Source organism: Phacochoerus africanus, chromosome 1, assembly GCF_016906955.1.
Source record: "Phacochoerus africanus isolate WHEZ1 chromosome 1, ROS_Pafr_v1, whole genome shotgun sequence".
Lineage (NCBI taxonomy): Eukaryota > Metazoa > Chordata > Mammalia > Artiodactyla > Suidae > Phacochoerus > Phacochoerus africanus.
Window position 1 is genome coordinate 148,805,805 of NC_062544.1, and position 19,495 is coordinate 148,825,299.

Below are 19,495 nucleotides of genomic sequence, written 5' to 3' on the forward strand. Positions count from 1 at the left end.
AGGATTAAAACACTTGTATTTTGGGATTCATTTGTGGAGTGAGGGTGGAACGAGGGTATTAGGGTCTCCGCAACAGATTTGCTCTGTTAATTGCTTTTTGTTCTGCGGCAGGGGGCAGTCTGGGTTATAAAAACACCACCAGGCATATTATAGATTACCTACATCCTGAGCACTGGATGTTTGTGTCCCTTTGAAGAAGAAAACACTTTATAAATAATAAAAGAAGAATTTAATTTCAAATGATTATGCATTTTCTTTTTTTTTCTTTGCAGTGTTGTACCGAAAAGGCCCTCCATTTTACCATGCAAGGTTTGGAATTTTTTTTTTTGGTGGTGGGGTGGGGGGTTTTTTAGGGCCACACCCATGGCATATGGAAGTTCCCAGGCCAGGGATCGAATCAGAGCTGTAGCTGCTGGCCTATGCCACAGCCACAGCAACACCAGATCCAAGCCCTATCTGCGACCCACACCACAACTCAGGGCAACACCAGATCATTAACCCACTGAGCAAGGCCAGGGATCAAACCTGAGTCCTCATGGATACTAATTGGATTTGTTACTGCTGAACCACGATGGGTACTCCTGGAGTGGTTTTTAAATAAGTTAATGGCTTAAAGGGACAGGAGGAAATTTCTGAGCTCCAATTTAATTCTCAGAAGCACACAATTAGAGTCAGGTTCCTCCTGGCCTGGTAGGAATAGATACTCTGTCTGTGCCTTAGATGTTAATATTGTTTTGCTATCTACAAGGTAATAAATAGGTTATGATGATGTATGTTTCAGTATTAAACATTGAGTTAATCTGTTTAGTTATTACTATATAGTAATTGTTTATCTTAATATCAGTGAGCACTAGTATCTAAACAGTTGGGTGAATTCACAGCTTTCATGTTGAGGGAAATATTTCTATTCCTTTCCTGTAAGTGTTGCAATCAGGCTGACAGTTTGTAATGTCAAGTGTGAGTTTTAGATTAATATTTTTCTCAGTAATAGTTTAGGAATTTAGGATCAGATGATGTATGTTTTATTTTCTGTATTTTCATTCTTGGTAGGACAATGTTCTTTTTAAATGGTTTGACTTCATGCTTTTTATTTTTATTTATTTATTTTATTTTATTTATTTATTTTTTGTCTTTTTGTCTTTTTAGTGCCACACCCACGGCACATGGAGGATCCCAGGCTCAGGGTCTAATCGGAGCTGTAGCTGCCAAGCTACACCAGAGACACAGCAACGCCAGATCCAAGCCGCGTCTGCGACCTACACCACAGCTCACGGCAGTGCTGGATCCTTAACCCACTGAGCGAGGCCAGGGATTGAACCTGCAACCTCATGGTTCCTAGAAGGATTTGTTTCCTCTGCACCACCAGGGGAACTCCCATGCTTTTTATTTATTTTTTTTTTAATTATTTTTTTTTGGTCTTTTTTTTTTTTGCTATTTCTTTGGGCCGCTTCCGCGGCATATGGAGGTTCCCAGGCTAGGGGTCTAATCAGAGCTGTAGCCACCGGCCTACACCAGAGCCACAGCAACGCGGGATCCGAGCCGCGTCTGCAACCTACACCACAGCTCCCGGCAATGCCGGATCATTAACACACTGAGCAAGGGCAGGGACCGAACCCGCAACCTCATGGTTCCTAGTCGGATTCGTTAACCACTGCGCCACGACGGGAACTCCCATGCTTTTTATTTTTAAAATGCCCTCTACGTGTTTTCCAGTTACTCTGTCATCATCGAGTTGGTTGACGACCGTTTTGAGGGCACTCTTCGAAGACCTTTCAGCTGGAGGTCCCTGGCTGCCTTGAGCAGAGTTTCAGTCAGCGTCTCCAAGGTAACGCAGCATCAGCCTAGGTGTTCACATGTTGCTTAAAGGGTTGGATTTTTGTGTCCCAAGTGTACTGGAAGCTGAAAAGTCATCCAGCTGCCAGGGAGGCCCCGGAAGCAGGTCTTCGCCTCTTGTCCCCCTCTGCCAGCTGGTGCAAAGCCCCAGGTTTCCTATGGTGACGGGTGGAGGTGGGCACTGCCTCCCCACGAGGGCCAAGTGCAGCCCGCACCTGCTCAGAATCCATTCACACTCTTTCACAGAGGACTCAAAACATAAGCATGTTGTTTTCACAGGTAGCAGATCTCTCCAGGAGAAGGGAAGGGAATTGATATTATTTATCACTAAACATCTTCTGTCTTTTCTCACCGCTTGGTGAGGAGTCAGAGGCATAGATGCTGAGTGACCAACCCAAGATCACACAGCTCACGTGTGGAGCTGGGGTTCATACCCAGAGCCTTGTGACCTTCTGGCTTGTGTTCTGTGTTCCACTGCCATCAAAATAGGAAGGAAATTTCACCTTATTCCAGGACTGTGAAGAATGAAAGTCTGTGTTTGTTGTTGCTCATTAATTCCTCAAATTCTCTGTCCCCCTGTGTGGTGGCCAGTGAAATAGGAAGGGCCAGTGGGCACCAGATGCCAGCTCCCTGCTGACAGGTTAAGTTGCTTAGGCTTTAGCCTATAAAAGTAGTTTTGTTCTAGAGGAATGTCCCTGGGATTTTTATGCCTATATTATAGGAGTTGTTGCTTGTATTTACTGTTTGTAATGCTGTGTTAATAATCTGTCTATGTGCTCTACTTGCATTCTCTTGCCATGTCAATGATGACTAAATGACAGGTCTTTAGTCTGCAATGTAGGCCCAGTTATGTTCCCAGGAGGAAACAGGCATGCTCTGAGTTTCCCAGAGCACATGGCTCAGAGGGATGGAGATGGCCTCCATTTCCTGCACACTCACCCCACTGTTTTGTGGGATACAGAGGTTGTTTTTCATGTCTCAATAGGAACTTATGCTGTGCTATCTGATTAAACCCTCCACCATGACTGACAGAGAAATGGAGTCGCCAGAATGCATGAAACAAATTAAAGTTCAGGTAGGTGAACTCAGAGACAAATTCATGTCATCCCAACGCTCTTTCCATCACGTGTCCTCTGGAACACGTGGTCCCGAGACAAGACAGGAAAACCGTTTGGCCGTGGTGAGAGCCCTCTCAGGCCTTTTCCCCGATGCGCCCGGCCTCCCTCCCCCTAATTCCTGCCACTCCTTGTCCTGCAGTGTCCTCTGGTTTTTGTCCCCACCCACCACTCTGCTGAAACCACTCTCCCAGCCAGCTTGGACCTAGTTCTGAGTTAAACACTGGCTTGGCACTGGCGTTCTCTTCCTGAAATGCGCTACCAGAAAACTACAGCTGCAGCAGGAGTGGCTTTTCACATCTTTAGGGGGTAACTGTGGCCAGGGTTCCCACGTAAGGTTTGCTGGTCCACATTTCTCCAGATGTTTGGTTACAGGAACGGGAGCAGGTGTCATCCTTGTGCAGACAGACAGCATTTTGTGAGTGTTAAGGGGAAGCCTTATGCCTGCACATTCCTTCGTTGCTAGTTTTGAAGTTCAGCTGCCTTTTTATTTTGATTGGTTACAGGAGGTGATTCTAAGCCGTTGGGTTTCTTCACGAGAGAGGGGCGACCAAGACGAACTTTAACAACTCAGCCTCAGGTGTCTGATTTCACGAGCAAATACATACTGAGTCTCCTATGATAAACCAAGTTCAGGGTGAGGTAAAGACTCCTTCTTTTGTAATCACCCGCTAGTTTAAAAGTCTTCAAGGGCATGGCACTTCCACCACAGGAAAGTGTTAGTGTTTTAAAAGTTAAAATTGGGGAGTTCCCTGGTGGTCTCGTGGTTAGGATTCGGTACTTTCACTTCTGCAGCCTGGTTCAGTCCCTGGTCTGAGATCCCACATCAAGCCACTGCACAACACAGCAAACAACAACAAAAAAGAATCTATGCTATTCACATGGTCCTGCAAAGAAATAAATGCAAGTTACACTTGCATGGGGAGGAGAGTCCGGGGGCCAGGCCTGCAGATTCTGTCCCCAGATCAGCGCTGGCTGACCCCAACCCCTCCCCTCTGGGCATCATCGTCCTGCAAGGAGGCAGGACTAGACAAGCCCAAAAGAACTCTTCAGCAGCAAGGAACTTCTGTTACTCTCTGATTTCACCTGAAAACAGTGACGATTTACCTCCGGGCAGCACTCTGCAGTTCCAGAGCACTTTGGGGCACATGCCTGTCTCATTACCCCCGTCCAGCCTGTCCTGGAAGAGGCCGGGTGTGGATCTGGACATTGCAGGACCTGCTGCTCCATTATCTTAAATGGAGAAAACAATAACGTGTCTCATCTTGTCCAGGAACTTCAGTCAGTTACTCAGTCGCAGGAAATTCTGTTTACTACCTACCGAGCATTTCTGTATCCTAGGGAGCATTTAAGAACAAGAATTGTCTTAATTATTTAATTCTCAGTGAACTCTTTGGTGGGCATGTTGTATAGAGTACACAGTATTGTACAGTATTAGATAAGATTGTATCTAGCTTCATTGAACTTGTAAAATAAAAATGTTTGCTAAAATAATGTACAGAGATAGTGAATGCAATTAACCTTTGGTAAAACGCAATAAACAAAGCCCTTTTTAAAATTGCTTAGATGATAATGAAGAGTGGCCAGAGGGGTGAGAGGAAGGGGTGTAACTGACGTTGGGGTGCTATCTGAGTCCATCCAGTGCCCAGATTCACGTCACTAGCAGGCAGGCTTCTTGGCACTAAACATTCCAGAAGCAGACAGCTAAGAACACTCTTTGGAAGCTGTGAGATGAAAAACCAAAATGGGCTCCTGTTTGCATTCCCTTGCCCATGGTCTTGGACCCTGGACAACAGAAGATTCTGCTGGGCCGTGGTTTTTTGGGGGTTTTCGTTTTTGGTTTTTTTTTGCTTTTTAGGGCCACATCTGTGGCACATGGAGGTTAACAGGCTAGCAGTCGAATCGGAGCTGCAGCTGCCGGCCTACACCATAGCCACAGCAACTTGAGATCCAAGTTGCATCTGTGACCTACACCACAGCTTACAGCAATGCCTGATCCTTAACCCACTGAGGAAGGGACCAAACCCACATCCCCATGGATACTAGTCAGGCTCATTACCTCTGAGCCACAATGGGAACTTCCTGTGGCCGTGTGTTTAATGCAATGCTTTTGCTCTCACAATCCTGAAACCAGATTGTTTTACCCGCACCACCTGCATTTCAAGATGTGGTGTCCAGGAGTTCCTGTAGTGGCTTAACAGTTAACAAACCCAACTAGCATCCATGAGGACGTGGGTTCGATCCCTGGCCTCACTCAGGGTTAAGGATCCAGCATTGCCATGAGCTGTGGTGTAGGTCACAGACGAGGCTCAGATCTGCATTGCTGTGGCTGTGGCGTAGGCAAGCAGCTACAGCTCTGACTCAACCCCTAGCCTGGGAACCTCCATATGCCACAGGTGCAGTCCTAAAAAGACAAAAAGGCAAAAATAATGATAATAAGATGTGATATAGCTCCTCCTTCTGCTCTACTTGTGACACCCTTCACTTTGAAAGAGCCCCTGGTAGCCCTTTGCTCTTTGTTAGTGATGTGAACATTCAGTCAGCATTTTTACCGTCCACCTTGCTCACTCTGGGCTTCTTACAAAGTAAAAGACTTGGCTTTGAATCACTTTCTCAAAACCTTGAAAGTCAGCAAAAAACTCCAAGAGCTCTTTCTTTCCCGTTCCCTTCATCGTTTGGAAAGACACAGCTTGCCAAGCCTCATCAGTGCATTGAGTGCCCTTATGGTAAACACTGTGCCATGAATCCTTTCTCCAAGTACTATCATCCTCTCAGCACTACAGCTACAGTGTCACCAGCTCGTACACCTTGACAGTGTGGGGACTCCTTGGAATAAAGGCTATATTAGAGATGCAGGAAACATGGGTCCAAAGTCCAGATCTGCACTAGGAGAACAGTGGTGGCCTTGGGAACATTGCCTAGTCCCTCTGACCTCCGTTTCCTCAACTGTGAAATGGGGATAATTATGACCACCTGAGTTCCTCTCTTGTACTCAGTGAGATGGTGTGTGGAAGGGTCTGGCACAGGACAGGTGCACTTTTTCCCTTTGAGATGAACCCAAAATGTGAGCATTGCCATAATTCTTTTTTCTGGGAAGTGAAAAGCCTGTTTAGTGCCCTAGTAGGTCACACAGTGAAGGAGGCAGAGGTGACAGAAAACTAGTTTGAGGACAAGTGGTGAAGACAGCTCTGGAGACAGGAGAGGGGGCCTATGGTGAGCACTTCCTGCATGAAGGGCGTTGGATGCAGCCATTGTGGGTTGTAGGGTTTTTTAATAACATTTGTTGGTTTTTTCTGGTTTTATGAGCAATCCCTGCATGCTCTGGAAGCTATGGAAAAATAGCTGGTGTGGGTTATTTTTGTCTTTCTAATCAGTAACCCTGAGGCCAACTTTGACCTTTTTGTGACAGAAGCCCAGCCAGGCATTGTTGGAGATAGATGTGCCTAGGGCTGTGCTGTGTGCCTGACATTGGGGGTAACGGGGGTGACGGGGTCTTGGAGGCTTCGTCTGGGTGCATCGCTTGTGCCAAGGCTGAACCTCCTCATTCTTAAGTTAGCATTTAGCAGGTGCCATGAAGGAGACCTAACCGTTCACACATCTACAGAACTGAGCCCTGTTGCTCTCTGTTTGCTCCCCATATCCCAGTGCTTAACTTCCTTTACTGGGGTGACACTTGTAGGCTGGTACTGTGATGCCCTGAGTTAGGGAATTTGTAGCCCACTGAAGTGAAAGAAGACTCTGAGGCCAACTGCTGCCCAAGTCACCTCCAGGCTCAGAGCAGTCCTAAAAATAAGGGAATGGGGATCATAAGAGCTTTGTCAGAAAATCAAGGGCACACAGCACTAAGAGAAAGTAGCATGGAATTGGTGTTTCTAGTGTTAGCAAGTCTTGTTTGAATTGCTTTATGACATGTTGCTTACCTCCTTGTCCACATGCGGACACTAATGAAAGCAGAATTCTTATCTTCTCCTTCACCTTCTCTAACGATGGCAAGTTGCCACACAACCTGCATACAACTGGTTGCTTGCAGGGTACTGGGGTTAGGCGCACAGGCTTTGCCACCAAAGCTGGTTTGAACCCTACCTAGTTTTGCCACTGTATGCTTTGGGGCAAGTCATTTTCTCTTCTCATTTGTAAAGTGGATGTGATGTCAGTACCTACCTCACAGGATGGTCTTGGGGATGAAAAGGGAAGAGTAAGAAACATTTACTCTGGTGTGGAGTCTTTTATGAATACTTGTTAAAGGCAGCTCTTATGTTACTAATAAAATCCAGCAAAGAACCAGGGCAGAAAAGCAGAGTCCTACGACAGTGTAAAGAGAATGGGGCAAATTGGGATGTTCCCCAAACTCCAGGCTCCTTTCATCTTGACCCACTGAGGTCTTTTGATTCCTTGACACCGTAGGATAGCAGACACCACCATGTTTAAAGTGGTCTCATTTTCTAAGTGACAAGTTTTGTGTTTTTTAAAGAAGAGTCCCAACACTTAAAAATGTTTTTTTGTAATTTTTTGCATTTTTTCCCTACTGAAGCTGTCAGTGCCACAGCATTGACCACAGCACCTTTTTGGAAACAAGTTTGAAGGATCTGTAGCAAGTTTTCCGAATATCTTTATTTCTAAGTGGTTAGTCGTACCTTGAAAAGACGGTTTTGGTTTTTGGAAATTAGACATCACTTGGTGACCACGCTGGGGAATAACGTTAGGTGGATATAGTACATCACATTTGCTCAAAAACAGAGTTCGGGGAGCAGTTTCCAAAGAGGGATTCTGAAATGTTTTGCTCATCAGCTGTTTAACATCTGATGATTATGTGGGTGTAAAAAAAAAATTTCTCATGTACTTGTTAACAGTCTTCAGACCTCCCCTTCCTCCTCCTGAAGGTGTTAAAGAAGGCAGACTGGCATTGTGTCTTTTCCGAATTCTGCACTTGACGTGAGCAGAGGGGGTGTGTAGCCATGGTAGCCCCAACGCCCTGGCTCCACATGAGACCAGGAGATGAGGAGGAAGCAGGCCGTGATTCTGCTCTTTGAGGAATCGCCATTCCCGCCTGAGCGCGTGGGTGCAGAAAGGCTGATTCAGTTCCCAGCTCAGATTCTGAGACACTTTTTTGTTTTTCTGCTATTACTGTTTGTCAAAAGTTTCCCATGTGCTTTTTATATAAAAGCGAGGAGGTGAAGGCACTCATTTCTTCACAAACTGTAAGGATCTCATGCACCTCCCTGTGAATCCCCACTTTCGGGATTAACATTGAAAGATGAATTTTTTCAGTGCTAATTAATTTATAGGAAGTGTTTTCATTGCTCTTTGAATGAAAGTTCTTGCCACTTTATGCTGTAACATAGTCCCCGAACCACTATGAAAAGAATTTAGTTGTAATGCATACACTTTTGAAAACCCAGGACAATTTTTATTTCATAAATTCTTCTGCTGCAGTAAGTTGAAATGTGCATAAAGGGAAGCTCCAACACTTTTTTATTAGCCACACTTCACACATTAGAGACCTAGTAGCTGTTAAAGACAATAAGCCTAGAACGTCCTGGCGCCATCTCTGCACTCAGCATGAGCCGCTCCCAGGAGGTGGGCTTCTCCCAGGATCAGGGGGATCAGTGACATAGAAGCCTTGTTCTTCTATCGCCCTGTAGAGTGTGATGTACTTGGAAGCCTTCCTTGTCCTCGGGACCACGAACTTCTCTGTGAACTCATTCTTGTCCAGTCTCTCCTTGCCCTCTGTGGTCAGGACACAGTTAATGAACATGAGGGTGTAGCTGTAGCAGTTGTGGTGGTCTTCTTCATACCTTACAGGGCAGAGACATTGAGGAGACGAGGCTTAGCCTGAGCTTCTTACTGGGCCCACATGTGCGCCGGCCCCCTTGACAGCAGAGCCACCAGAGGTGCGGTTCTGAGAGATGCTTGGCATCTTGGGCTATTTCCACTTGCAACCTAAGTTCAGCTAGGACTCTCCCAAATGGTCCAGAGTGGTGACTTAAGCTGCCTACAAACCCCCATTTGCAGAACTTAATTTCACTGAAATTCTAGATTCTGGAAGTAGAGTTCTATGTCTGAGTTTTACGTTACACCACAGTGTCTAAACTTATTTCAAGGGAAGCATCAAGACAGTTTAAGTCCACAGGTATGCTGTATACATCTACAGTGATGAGAGAGCAGGGAATTAAGAGATTAATTTTAAGCTGAAACTAAAAGGGGGGAAGCTTTAAATAGGTTTACATTTTGAACATCATGTAAAGTTTTTTGTTTTAAGGGAATTATAGTACTGTGCATTTTGTTGGACATGTTATTTAAAGGCCAAGTATGTAAAAATAGCTAGACAAATAAGTAAAATAACTAGAGCACTAAGTTCTGGTCCTTTCAGCTCATCCAGTGCTATGATTCTATGGTATGAGTGTGTGCTGGCTCACTTCTGCAGAAAACCCCAAGTAACTCAACCCCTGCTTAATTCTGTTATAGACACTACTATCTCAGGACAGGCTCAATGTGAAACTCAGGGCAGCTTAGAGTCCCCTGTGAGCTGGGATCACAGCTGGGGCAGAGGACCAGGATGTGGTGGTCCTTGCAGCCCTGTCCTACCTGTGAGGTAGCCAGGCCCCCGCAGTGGAGAAGTCTTCTAGGTACTTGTCCCACTGGTCCATCAGTCCAAACATGCCAGGCTGCAGGAGCGGGATGCTTACACTCTGCTCCCAGCCAGCTTTGTCTCGCTGGACACCGTGCACCGTGTAATTATAGACGACTCCTGCCACCAGAGCCAAAGGCAGGCAAAGCATAAGGGGAAAGGCACCTGGTAAACCTGACAGCAGCCACCTGGTAACTTCAGACACCCAGCCCGCACTTGCCAGTCTCTGTCAGCAAGCAGTCAAGCCTCTCCTCCAGGAAGCTCTGCCTCCCCTGCCCCAGCACCCAGCACCTGAGGTAGCCCCAGGGAGCAGAGGCAGGAGAGTCATCTCCAAGTATTTTTGTGGAAGTTCTCCATTTACAAAGGGGTCCCTCCTCTTTCCTTAGATAAGCAGCAGGTTCCTGCTGACAAAGATTGATGCAGATGTGCCCGCTTGTGCCCAAGTCACCAAGTTCAAAACTAAGTCCTAGGCTTTTCTTCCCAGTGTCCTCCTGCCTCACGGGGAGGAGGAAGGGCTGTATGAGACATCGCCTGTGAGGCCTGATCTCAGCTGCACCTGGCTGGTCTCTCTCACTGGCCCAGGTCTACACCTTTCTGCAGGTGGCGTTACTCAGGCCTTTTCCTGCAGACTGCACCCTGTACCATTTGTTTAAATGTGCTGCTTTTCTTACTTTTTAATGCAAACCATCACAGGTCCCCCACGGGCTCAGGGGCTACACCCCCCCAGTTTATCCCTGGGACCACTGCCTGGCCTCTGGAGACCCTGGAGTGGGAGGACCCAGAGGCCATGGGCTGAGTATAGGGTTGGGGAGCAAAGGTTCTGCTTCTAACACAAGTTGAGGTCTTGGACAACTCAACTTCCCTGGACATCTGTTTCTTTGTCCTCTCTTTAAAAACTAACAAAAAAACCCCACACAGTTTTGTGTTGCTCTTGGCTGAGAAAACATTAAAGAGCTTTCAAATACAAGTATTATTAGTGTTGCCAGTATTTTTTCTCCAGAAATACTACTGTCTGATAACCAGGTATTGTGGGAACTTTTTAAGCTGTGAAAATGCACTTACCTTTTGTGTTGGTTATTCCCACATGCAGATCAGACCTTCCGTCATACTCCCTGAAAGAAACACATGCATTTTTGTCCTCTCATTTGCACATACTTGGCATGTAGAGTTGGTATTCAAAGTAGGAGGAGAGGAGTTCCCATTGTGGCTCAACAGGTTAAGAACTCAACATAGTATCTGTGAGGATGCAGGTTCAATTCCTGGCCTCGTTCAGTGGGTTAAGGATCCAGCATTGCCATAAGCTGTGATGTAGCTCACAGTCGCGGCTCAGATCCTACATCGCTGTGGCTGTGGCGTAAGCTGGCATCTAATGGCTCCTCTTCGACCCCTAGGCTGGGAACTTCCATATGCATCAGGTGCAGCCCTAAAAAGATAAATAATAAATAAAGGAGAGCCATGGGCCTCCCGTCTTGGATGGTGCCAGATCTTGGCACCAGCTGCCAGGTTAGTGGAAGCCCTGTTTCAGAGCCGCTTGAGCCAAGAGTAGAAAACACTGTCACACACCCACTCTGGATTTTCCCAGCCTCCCAGCACCAAATGAGGACACCCAGTAGGCCAGCCCTGCTAGAATAAGGTCAGCCTGATGCCAGGCCCCATGGCAGAGGGACTTGCCCGGCATCAGCTTCTTACTCTTTCCTCCTTACCTGTGAGGTGAGCCTGCTCCTTCAGGCCAGCATGGCTGAGAGGATTCTGAATGCATATCAGTGCCCTTCTGCCTCTAACACTGACACAGCCCAGTTCCATCCTGTAGCCCATGGCCACAGCCACTTTTCCTAGAGTGCCCTTATTCTCTAAAATTATTTACTTACTTTGCTTTTTAGGGCCACATGTGTGGCACATGGAAGTTCTTGGGCCTGGGGTCAAATTGGAGCAATGCCAGAGCCAAACCCCCTCAACAGCCCACACCACAGCTCACGGCAACACTGGATCCTTAACCCCCTGAGCAAGGCCAGGGATTGAACCTGCATCCTAGTGGATACTAATTGGGTTCATTTCTGCTGAGCCACAATGGGAACTTCCCAGAAATTATCCTTTACCTGAGACTGCATGTCAGATGGATATCTCCAGGTAATTTAACCTCCATATATGATCCCAGGCCCTCACTTACTCACCCTGAAATTTTCTCTCATATCTGCTTCCTTATCTAAAGCAGAAATATCATAAGCCTCCCAGCAAGCCAGTCGTAAGAATAAAATGCCTGTTGAGTGCCACCACATAGAGGTGTCAGGTAAATTAGAGGTAATTTGTAAATGACAAAGCCCCTCTGTCAGACCACAGGTCTGGATGTTTTCACCCTCATTAAAGCAAGTAGTCCCGGGCTTTAAAGTGGCCAAGGAGGAGTTCCTGTTATGGCTCAGCAGTTTAAGAACCCATTATAGTGTCTATGAGGATGCAGGTTTGATCCCTCAGTGGGTTAAGAATCCAGCATTGCCATGAGCTGTGGTGTAGCTCACAGAGGGGGCTTAGGTCTGGCATTGCTGTGGCTGCAGTGTAGGTTGGCAGCTGTAGCTCTAATCTGATCCCTGGTCCTGGAACTTCCATATGCCACAGGCACAGCCCTAGAAAGAAAAAGAAAAATAAATAAAATGGGCAAGGATACAAACAGCTACCCCACCTTCTTCAGAAGGCTGTCTCAGGCCATCTTGTTGCAGTCAATGTGAGTTTTTGAGACCCTGCAGGTTCAGAGGTTGAACAGAAGCTAGAAAAAACATTAAGTCTTGGGTCTGACTGATTACAGAGCTGAACCTGATGTGTGCCAGGCAAGATCACACCCTGTGGGTACGGCTTCCCTCTGTTTCCTGCCTAAACCATAGCCATTCCCTCCCACTCCAGTCTTCTTGCCTTACCTTCAGTTATTTCCCAGTCATGCAACAGAGGTCCGCTGTGGGCCTGTTAGTTTATGTGAAGGTCTAGTGACACCACAGGAAATAAAGTGAGACTCCTGTCCTCACAGAGTTTGCTTGCTTTCAGAGAAGACTTTTAGTTTTAGTTTAACAGGTTTTAAATAGATTGATAAGTGCTGTGAAGCAGAAAAAATAGTGCTACAGAACTTCTCCAGGCAGAAAAGAAACGGTCACAACTAGAAACAAAAATACCACAAATGACAAGGCTCACTGGCTCATATATACAGTAAAGGTAGGAAATCATCCATGCATAAATATGCTACCAAAGTCAGAAATTATGAGAAGAGGAGAATACAAATGCAGGACACTGGAGATGCACTTGCAATTAAGAGACCAACAACTTAAAACAATCTTGTATATATATAGACTCCTATATCAGAACTTCAGGGTAAATGCAAACCAAAAACCTACAATTGATACACACACAAATAAGAAAAATCAACTCAAATACAACACTAAAGATAGTCATCAAACCAGAAGAGAAGAAGGGAAGAAAAAAGAGCAACAAAAACTAGTCCAAAACAGTTAATAAAATGGTAATGAGAATATACGTATCAATAATTACCTTAAATGTTAATGGACTAAATGTCCCAACCAAAAGACATAGACTGGCTGAATGGATACAAAAACAAGATCCATATATATGCTGTTTTCAAGAGACCTACTTCACTTCTAGGGACATATACAAATTGAAAGTGAGAAGATGGAAGAAAATATTCCGTGCGAGCAGGAATCAAAAGAAAGCTGGAGTAGCAATTCTCATATCAGACAAAATAGACCTTAAAGAATATTTTGGAGTTCCCATTGTGGCTCAGCGGAAACAAATCCAACTAGGAACCATGAGGTTGCGGGTTTGATCCCAGGTCTCCCTCAGTAGGTTAAGGATCTGGTGTTGCTGTGAGCTATGGTGTAGGCCAGCAACTACAGCTCCGATTTGACCCCTAGCCTGGGCACTTCCATATGCTGCACATGCAGACCTTAAAAAAAAAAAAAGGTGCCAGAACTGGGAGTTCCCGTCATGGCACAGTGGTTAACGAATCTAACTAGGAACCAAGGCGGGTTCGATCCCTGGCCCTGCTCAGTGGATTGAGGATCCAGCATTGCCATGAGCTGTGGTATAGGTTGCAGATGCGGCTCGGATCCCACATTGCTGTGGCTCTGGCATAGGCTGGTGGCTACGGCTCCGATTAGACCCCTAGCCTGGGAATCTCCATATGCCACGGGTGCGGCCCTAGAAAAAGGCAGAAAGACATTAAAAAAGAAGAATCTTTTAAGAGACAAGGAAGGACTTTACATAATGATCAAAGGATCAATCCAAGAAGAAGATATAACAATTTTAAATATATATGCACCCAACATAGGATCACCTCAATATATAAGGCAACCACTAACAACCTTAAAAGGAGAAATTGACAATAACACAATAATAGCAAGGGACTTTAACACCCCAATTATAGCAATGGACAGATCATCCAGACAGAAAATCAACAAGGAAACACAGGCCCTAAATGAAACATTAGACCAGATGGACTTAATAGCTATTTATAGGACATTCCATCCAAAAGCGGCAGAATACACATTCTTCTCAAGTGCACACAGAAGATTCTCTAAGATTGATCATATTTTGTGCCACAAAGCCTCAGTAACTTTAAGAAAATTGCAATCATATCAAGCATCTTTTTCGATCACAACACTATACGGATGGAAATCAACAAGAAAAAAACTGCAAAAAGCACAAACACGAGGAGACTAAACAACATGCTACTAAACAACCAATGGATCACTGAAGAAATCAAAGAGGAAATTAAAAAATACCTAGAAGCAAATGACAACAAAGAAACAACACTCCAAAACCTGTGGGATGCAGCAAAAGCAGTTCTAAGGGGAAGTTTATAGCAATATAAGCCTACCTCAGGAAACAAGAAAAAGCTCAAATAACCTAACTTTATTTATTTATCTATTTTTTTGTTTTGTTTTGTTTTTTGAGGGCCGCACCTGTGGCATATGGAGGTTCCCAGGCTAGAGGTCTAATCAGAGCTACAGCTGCCAGCCTATGCCATAGCCAGGGCAACGCCAGATCCAAGCCTTATCTGTGACCTACACCACAGCTCACAGCAATGCCGGATCCTTAACCCACTGAGTGAGGCCAGGGATTGAACCTGCAACTTCACGGCTCCTATTCAGATTCATTTCTGCTGCACCATTATGGGAACTCCAACAACCTAACTTTAGATCTAAAGCAGCTGAAGAAAGAAGAACAGACAAGACCTAAAGGTAGCAGAAGGAAAGAAATCATAAAGATCAGAACAGAAATAAATGAAATAGAAACGAGGAAAACCATAGAAAAGGTAAATGAAACTAAAACCTGGTTCTTTGAAAAGATCAACAAAATTGATAAACCCTTAACCAGACTTATCAAGAAAAAAAGAGAGAGGACTCAAATCAATAAAATTAGAATGAAAAAGGAGAAGTAACAACAGACATCACAGAAACACAAAGGATCATGAGATGACTACATACAACTAAATGCCAATAAAATGGACAACCTAGAAGAAATGGACAAATTCTTAGAAAGGTACAATCTTCCAAGACTAAACCAAGATGAAATGGAAAAGGCGAATGGACCAATCACAAGTACTAAAATTGAAACTGTGATTTAAAAACTTCCAACAAACAAAAGTCCAGGACCAGATGGCTTCACAGGGGATTTCTATCCAACATTTAAAGAGATAACACCTATCCTTCTGAAACTATTCCAAAAAGTTACAGAGGAAGGAATAGTCCCAAACTCATTCTATGAAGCCACCATCACCCTGATACCAAAACCAGACAAAGATACCACAAAAAAAGAAAATTTACAGGCCAATTTCACTGATGAACATAGATGAAAAATCCTCAACAAAATACTAGCAAACCAAATCCAACAATAAATGAAAAGTATCATACCACCATGACCAAGTGGTATCTATCCCGGGGATGGAAGGATTCTTCAGTATCCACAAATCAATCAGTGTGATACACCACATTAACAAACTGAAGAATAAAAACCATATTATCCTCTCAGTAGATGCAGAAAAAGCCTTTGACAAAATACAACATCCCTTTCTGGTAAAAACCCTTCAGAAAGTGGGCATACAGGGAACCTACCTCAACATAATAAAGGCCATATATGACAAACCCACAGCTAACATCATTCTCAATGGTGAAAAGCTGAAAGAATTTCCGCTGAGATCAGGAACAAGACAAGGATGTCTGCTCTCACTAGTATTCAACATAATTTTGGAAGTCCTAGCAATCAGAGAAGAAGAAGAAATAAAAGGAATCCAAATTGGAAAGGAAGAAGTAAAACTATCACTATTTGCAGATGATGTAGTACTATACCTAGAAAATCCTAAAGATGCTACCAAAAAACTATTAGAGCTCATCAATGAGTTTGGCAATGTTGCAGGATAAAAAATTAATACACAGAAATCAACTATATTTCTATATACTAACAATGAAAGATCAGAAAGAGAAATTAGGGAAATAATCCCATTTACCTTTGCATCAAAAAGAATAAAATACTTAGGAATAAACCTACTTAAAGAGACCAAGTCTGTACTCTGAAAACTATAAGATGCTGATGAAAGAAATTAGAGATGACACAAACAGATGGAAAGACATACTATGCTCTTGGATTGGAAGAATCAGTATTATCACAATGACTATACTACCCAAGGCAATTTACAGATTCAGTGCAATCCCTATCAAATTACCAATGGCATTTTTCACAGCACTAAAACAAAATATTTACTTTGTCTGGAGGCACAAAAGACCCAGAATAGCCAAAGACATCCTGAAAAAGAAAAATGGAGTTGGGGGAATGAGGCTCCCTGACTTCGGACTATACTACAAAGCTACAATCACCAAAACCATATGATACTGGCACAAAGACAGAAATACAGAGCAACGGAACAGGATAGAAAGCCCAGAATTAACCCCACATACCTACAGTCAACTAATCTATGACAAAGGAGGCAAGAATATACATAATGGAGAAATAAAAGCCCCTTCAATAAGTGGTGCTGGGAAAACTGGACAGCCATATGTAAAAGAATGAAATTAGAACACTTCCTAACACCATACACAGAAATAAATTCAAAATGTATTAAAGACCTAAATATAAAACCAGATACTATGAAACTCTTAGAGGGAAACATAGGCCAAACACTCTCTGACATAAACCACAGCAATATCTTCTCAGATCCACCTCCTAGAGTAATGACAATAAAAACAAAGAAATGGGACTTAATTAAACGTAAAAGTTTATGCCCACTGAAGGAAACCCTAAACAAAAAGACAACCCAAAGAATGGGATAAAATATTTGCAAATGAAGCAACTGACAAGGGATTCATCTCCCAAAATTTATAAACACCTTCTGCAGCTCCATACCAAAAAAACAAACAACCCCATCAAAAAATGGGCAGAAGATCTAAACACACAGTTCTCCAAAGAAGACATACAGATGGCCAAAAAACACATGAAAAGATGTTCAACATCATTCATTATTAGAGAAATGCAAATCAAAACCACTATGAGGTACCACCTTACACTGGCCAGAATGGCCATCATCAAAAAGTCTATACACAATAAATGCTGGAGAAAAGGGAACCCTATTACACTGTTGGTGGGATTGTAAATTGGCAAAACCACTGTGGAAAACAGTATGGAGATTCCTCAGAAAACTAAAAATGGAATTACCATTTGATCCAGCAATCCCACTCCTGGGCATCTCTCCAGAGAAAACCATGACTCAAAAAGACACATGTACTTCAGTGTTCATTGAAGCACTATATACAATAGTCAAGGCATGGAAACAACCTAAGTGTCCACTGACAGAGAAGTGGATAAAGAAGTAGTGGTACATCGCTTCTCGGCCTTTTGGCTAAGATCAAGTGTAGAAGTAGTGGTACATATACACAATGGAGTATTACTCAGCCATTAAAAGGAACGAAATATCAGCATTTGCAGCAACATGGATAGACCTAGAAATTATCATGCTAAGTGAAGTCAATCAGGCAGTGAGACACCAACATCATATCCTATCTCTTACATGTGGAATCTAAAAAAAGGACACAGTGAACTTCTTTGCAGAACAGATACAGACTCATAGACTTTGAAAATCTTATGGTTTCTAAATGAGACGGGGGGTAGGGGGACGCGCTGGGGGTTTGGGATGGAAATGCTATAAAATTGGGTTGTGATGGTTGTTGTACAACTATAAATGTAATAAAATTCATTGAGTAATAAAAAATAAAAAAAGAAACTAACTCAAAGTAAAAGTATTATTTTGATGAGATTTATCTGCTGGGTCATTTTCCCAGTTAGCCTCAGCACAAAAATCTATGAGTAAAAAATTCTCCAGGTGATCGATTCCTCTCAAAATTGTCTAAGAGGTTCGACCTTCACATATTCTTACACGTCTCATTCCAGGAAAGTGCACCCCCTCTTATTCTGATAAAGCAAACTGGCCTAGATTTTAGGATTTAACATCAAAACACTGAAAAGATTATCCACCAAGTCTCACACAATATAGCACATGTTAGAAAAAGAAACTTTAAGGAGTTCCCTTGTGGCACAGCAGGTTAAGGATCTGGCATTGTCACTGCAGCAGCTCGAATCACTGCTGTGGCTCGGGTTTGATCCAGGAACTTCCACATGCTATGGATGCAGGCCCAAAAAGAAGAAAAGAAAAAGGAACTTTTAGTGACTACAACACAGGAGGAAAAGTTTTATACAACCCAATGCAACACTTAAAACACCATACCTAAGAAAGGTCCCTTGAGTGGGTCTGAGGAGGAATGAACACTTTTCATGGTGCCCGTTGGTAAACGGATTGGAGATGCTGATAGGAGCTTCCTCCAGCCTCCTGGAGCCTACGTCATGCCTGCAGAGGGGACAGCGTGGTGGCACACTGAAGCTGTAGATGGACTTCTGACAGTGGTTGAATTTGACTATAGGCTTCCCAGCCTCTGTGCCCTGCATGGTTCTCCCCTCCCGGGCAAGCAAGGGAGACTTCTCTGGGACTTCCTTTTCCTTGTTACACAGCCAGCAAATGCCTTCCATCCAGGGAACCTGATCACAGTGATGTCATTCTGACTGGCGGCTTCAAAGCCAAACCAGCTAGGGTTAACCTGTAACCAGGCCTCCCCATAAGCAGGCGTCTTAAAGAGCTAGTTTCATTTGTGCTCACAACATGCTTTCTAGCCTTTGAACATTTTGCACCCGTCAATAGCCAGCTCCCACTCATCCTCTAAAGCCCTACTTTTCTTCGAAAACTTCCTCAGCATTCCCCAGCGTTTCCTTGTGCTACCAGTGCTGTATTTGTTTCTACCAGAGCTGTTATTTAGTCATTTGTCTGTGGGTTTCTTGGAGTTAGGGAACTACATATGCTTTTGTTTTTCTAGAATATATTGTTTGGATTTTGAACAAATAAATGGGATCCTTACATTGAGGTAATTTTTCTTTTGATATTTTATGTTGTAAAAGTTATCTTGCACGGAGTTCCCGTCATGGCTCAGTGGTTAACTAACCCAACGAGGATCCACAAGGATTTGGGTTCAATCCCTGGTCCTGCTCAGTGGGTTAAGGATCTGGTGTTGCCATGAGCTGTGGTGTAGGTGGCAGACACAGCTCAGATCCCACATCGCTGTTGCTGTGGCGTGGGCCATCAGCTAAAGCTCCAATTCGACCCTTAGCCTGGGAATCTCCATATGCTGCAGGTGCAGCCCTAAAAAGACAAAAAGACCAAAAAAAAAAGTTATCTTGCTCATAAAAATTTAACTGCACACTTAGGAATAAGGATGGAGGTTACGCTGCGTAGTGTATGGCCTTGACGAGGGCATGAGGGGTTCTGGGTCTTTGCTTGTGCTGACTCAGCATCTAGATGCTGATTATATGAGTATTCAGTTTGAGG

The 19,495-nt window shown here is 44.0% G+C and overlaps 2 protein-coding genes across 7 annotated transcripts in view; one reads left to right on the plus strand and one right to left on the minus strand.

The window, feature by feature from the left end:
• The window catches only part of TSEN2 (tRNA splicing endonuclease subunit 2), a 58,389-nt gene that overhangs the window by 35,901 nt on the left and 2,993 nt on the right, over positions 1-19,495 (plus strand). For 4 of the 6 annotated variants that reach the window (XM_047781178.1, XM_047781172.1, XM_047781196.1 and 1 more), the window contains 4 exons: positions 273-309; positions 1,714-1,825; positions 2,819-2,908; positions 3,455-4,442. In XM_047781178.1, the coding sequence (XP_047637134.1) occupies positions 273-309; positions 1,714-1,825; positions 2,819-2,908; positions 3,455-3,514 (299 nt within the window). In that variant the 3' untranslated portion in view covers positions 3,515-4,442. Of the gene's footprint in view, positions 1-272; positions 310-1,713; positions 1,826-2,818; positions 2,909-3,454; positions 4,443-19,495 lie in introns of those variants that run through there. The other 2 variants (XR_007135042.1, XR_007135044.1) reach the window with 2 other exon arrangements.
• On the minus strand, positions 8,334-18,652 carry MKRN2OS (MKRN2 opposite strand). The gene is made up of 4 exons (XM_047781214.1): positions 18,347-18,652; positions 10,639-10,688; positions 9,534-9,696; positions 8,334-8,743 (listed from the first exon to the last, which is right to left on the minus strand). The coding sequence occupies exons 1-4, from the start codon at positions 18,643-18,645 to the stop codon at positions 8,503-8,505; spliced, it is 753 nt and encodes a 250-aa protein (XP_047637170.1). The 5' UTR covers positions 18,646-18,652; the 3' UTR covers positions 8,334-8,502.

Excerpts from the sequence above, each read along its gene's own strand:
- MKRN2OS (XM_047781214.1), bottom strand. The coding sequence starts at position 18,645 with ATGGAAGGCATTTGCTGGCTGTGTAACAAGGAAAAGGAAGTCCCAGAG. Across the intron at positions 10,689-18,346 it reads ACTCAAGGGACCTTTCTTAG|GGAGTATGACGGAAGGTCTG; the intron begins GTATGGTGTTTT and ends TGTTTCTTTCAG. Across the intron at positions 9,697-10,638 it reads GGGAATAACCAACACAAAAG|GAGTCGTCTATAATTACACG; the intron begins GTAAGTGCATTT and ends CTCTGGTGGCAG.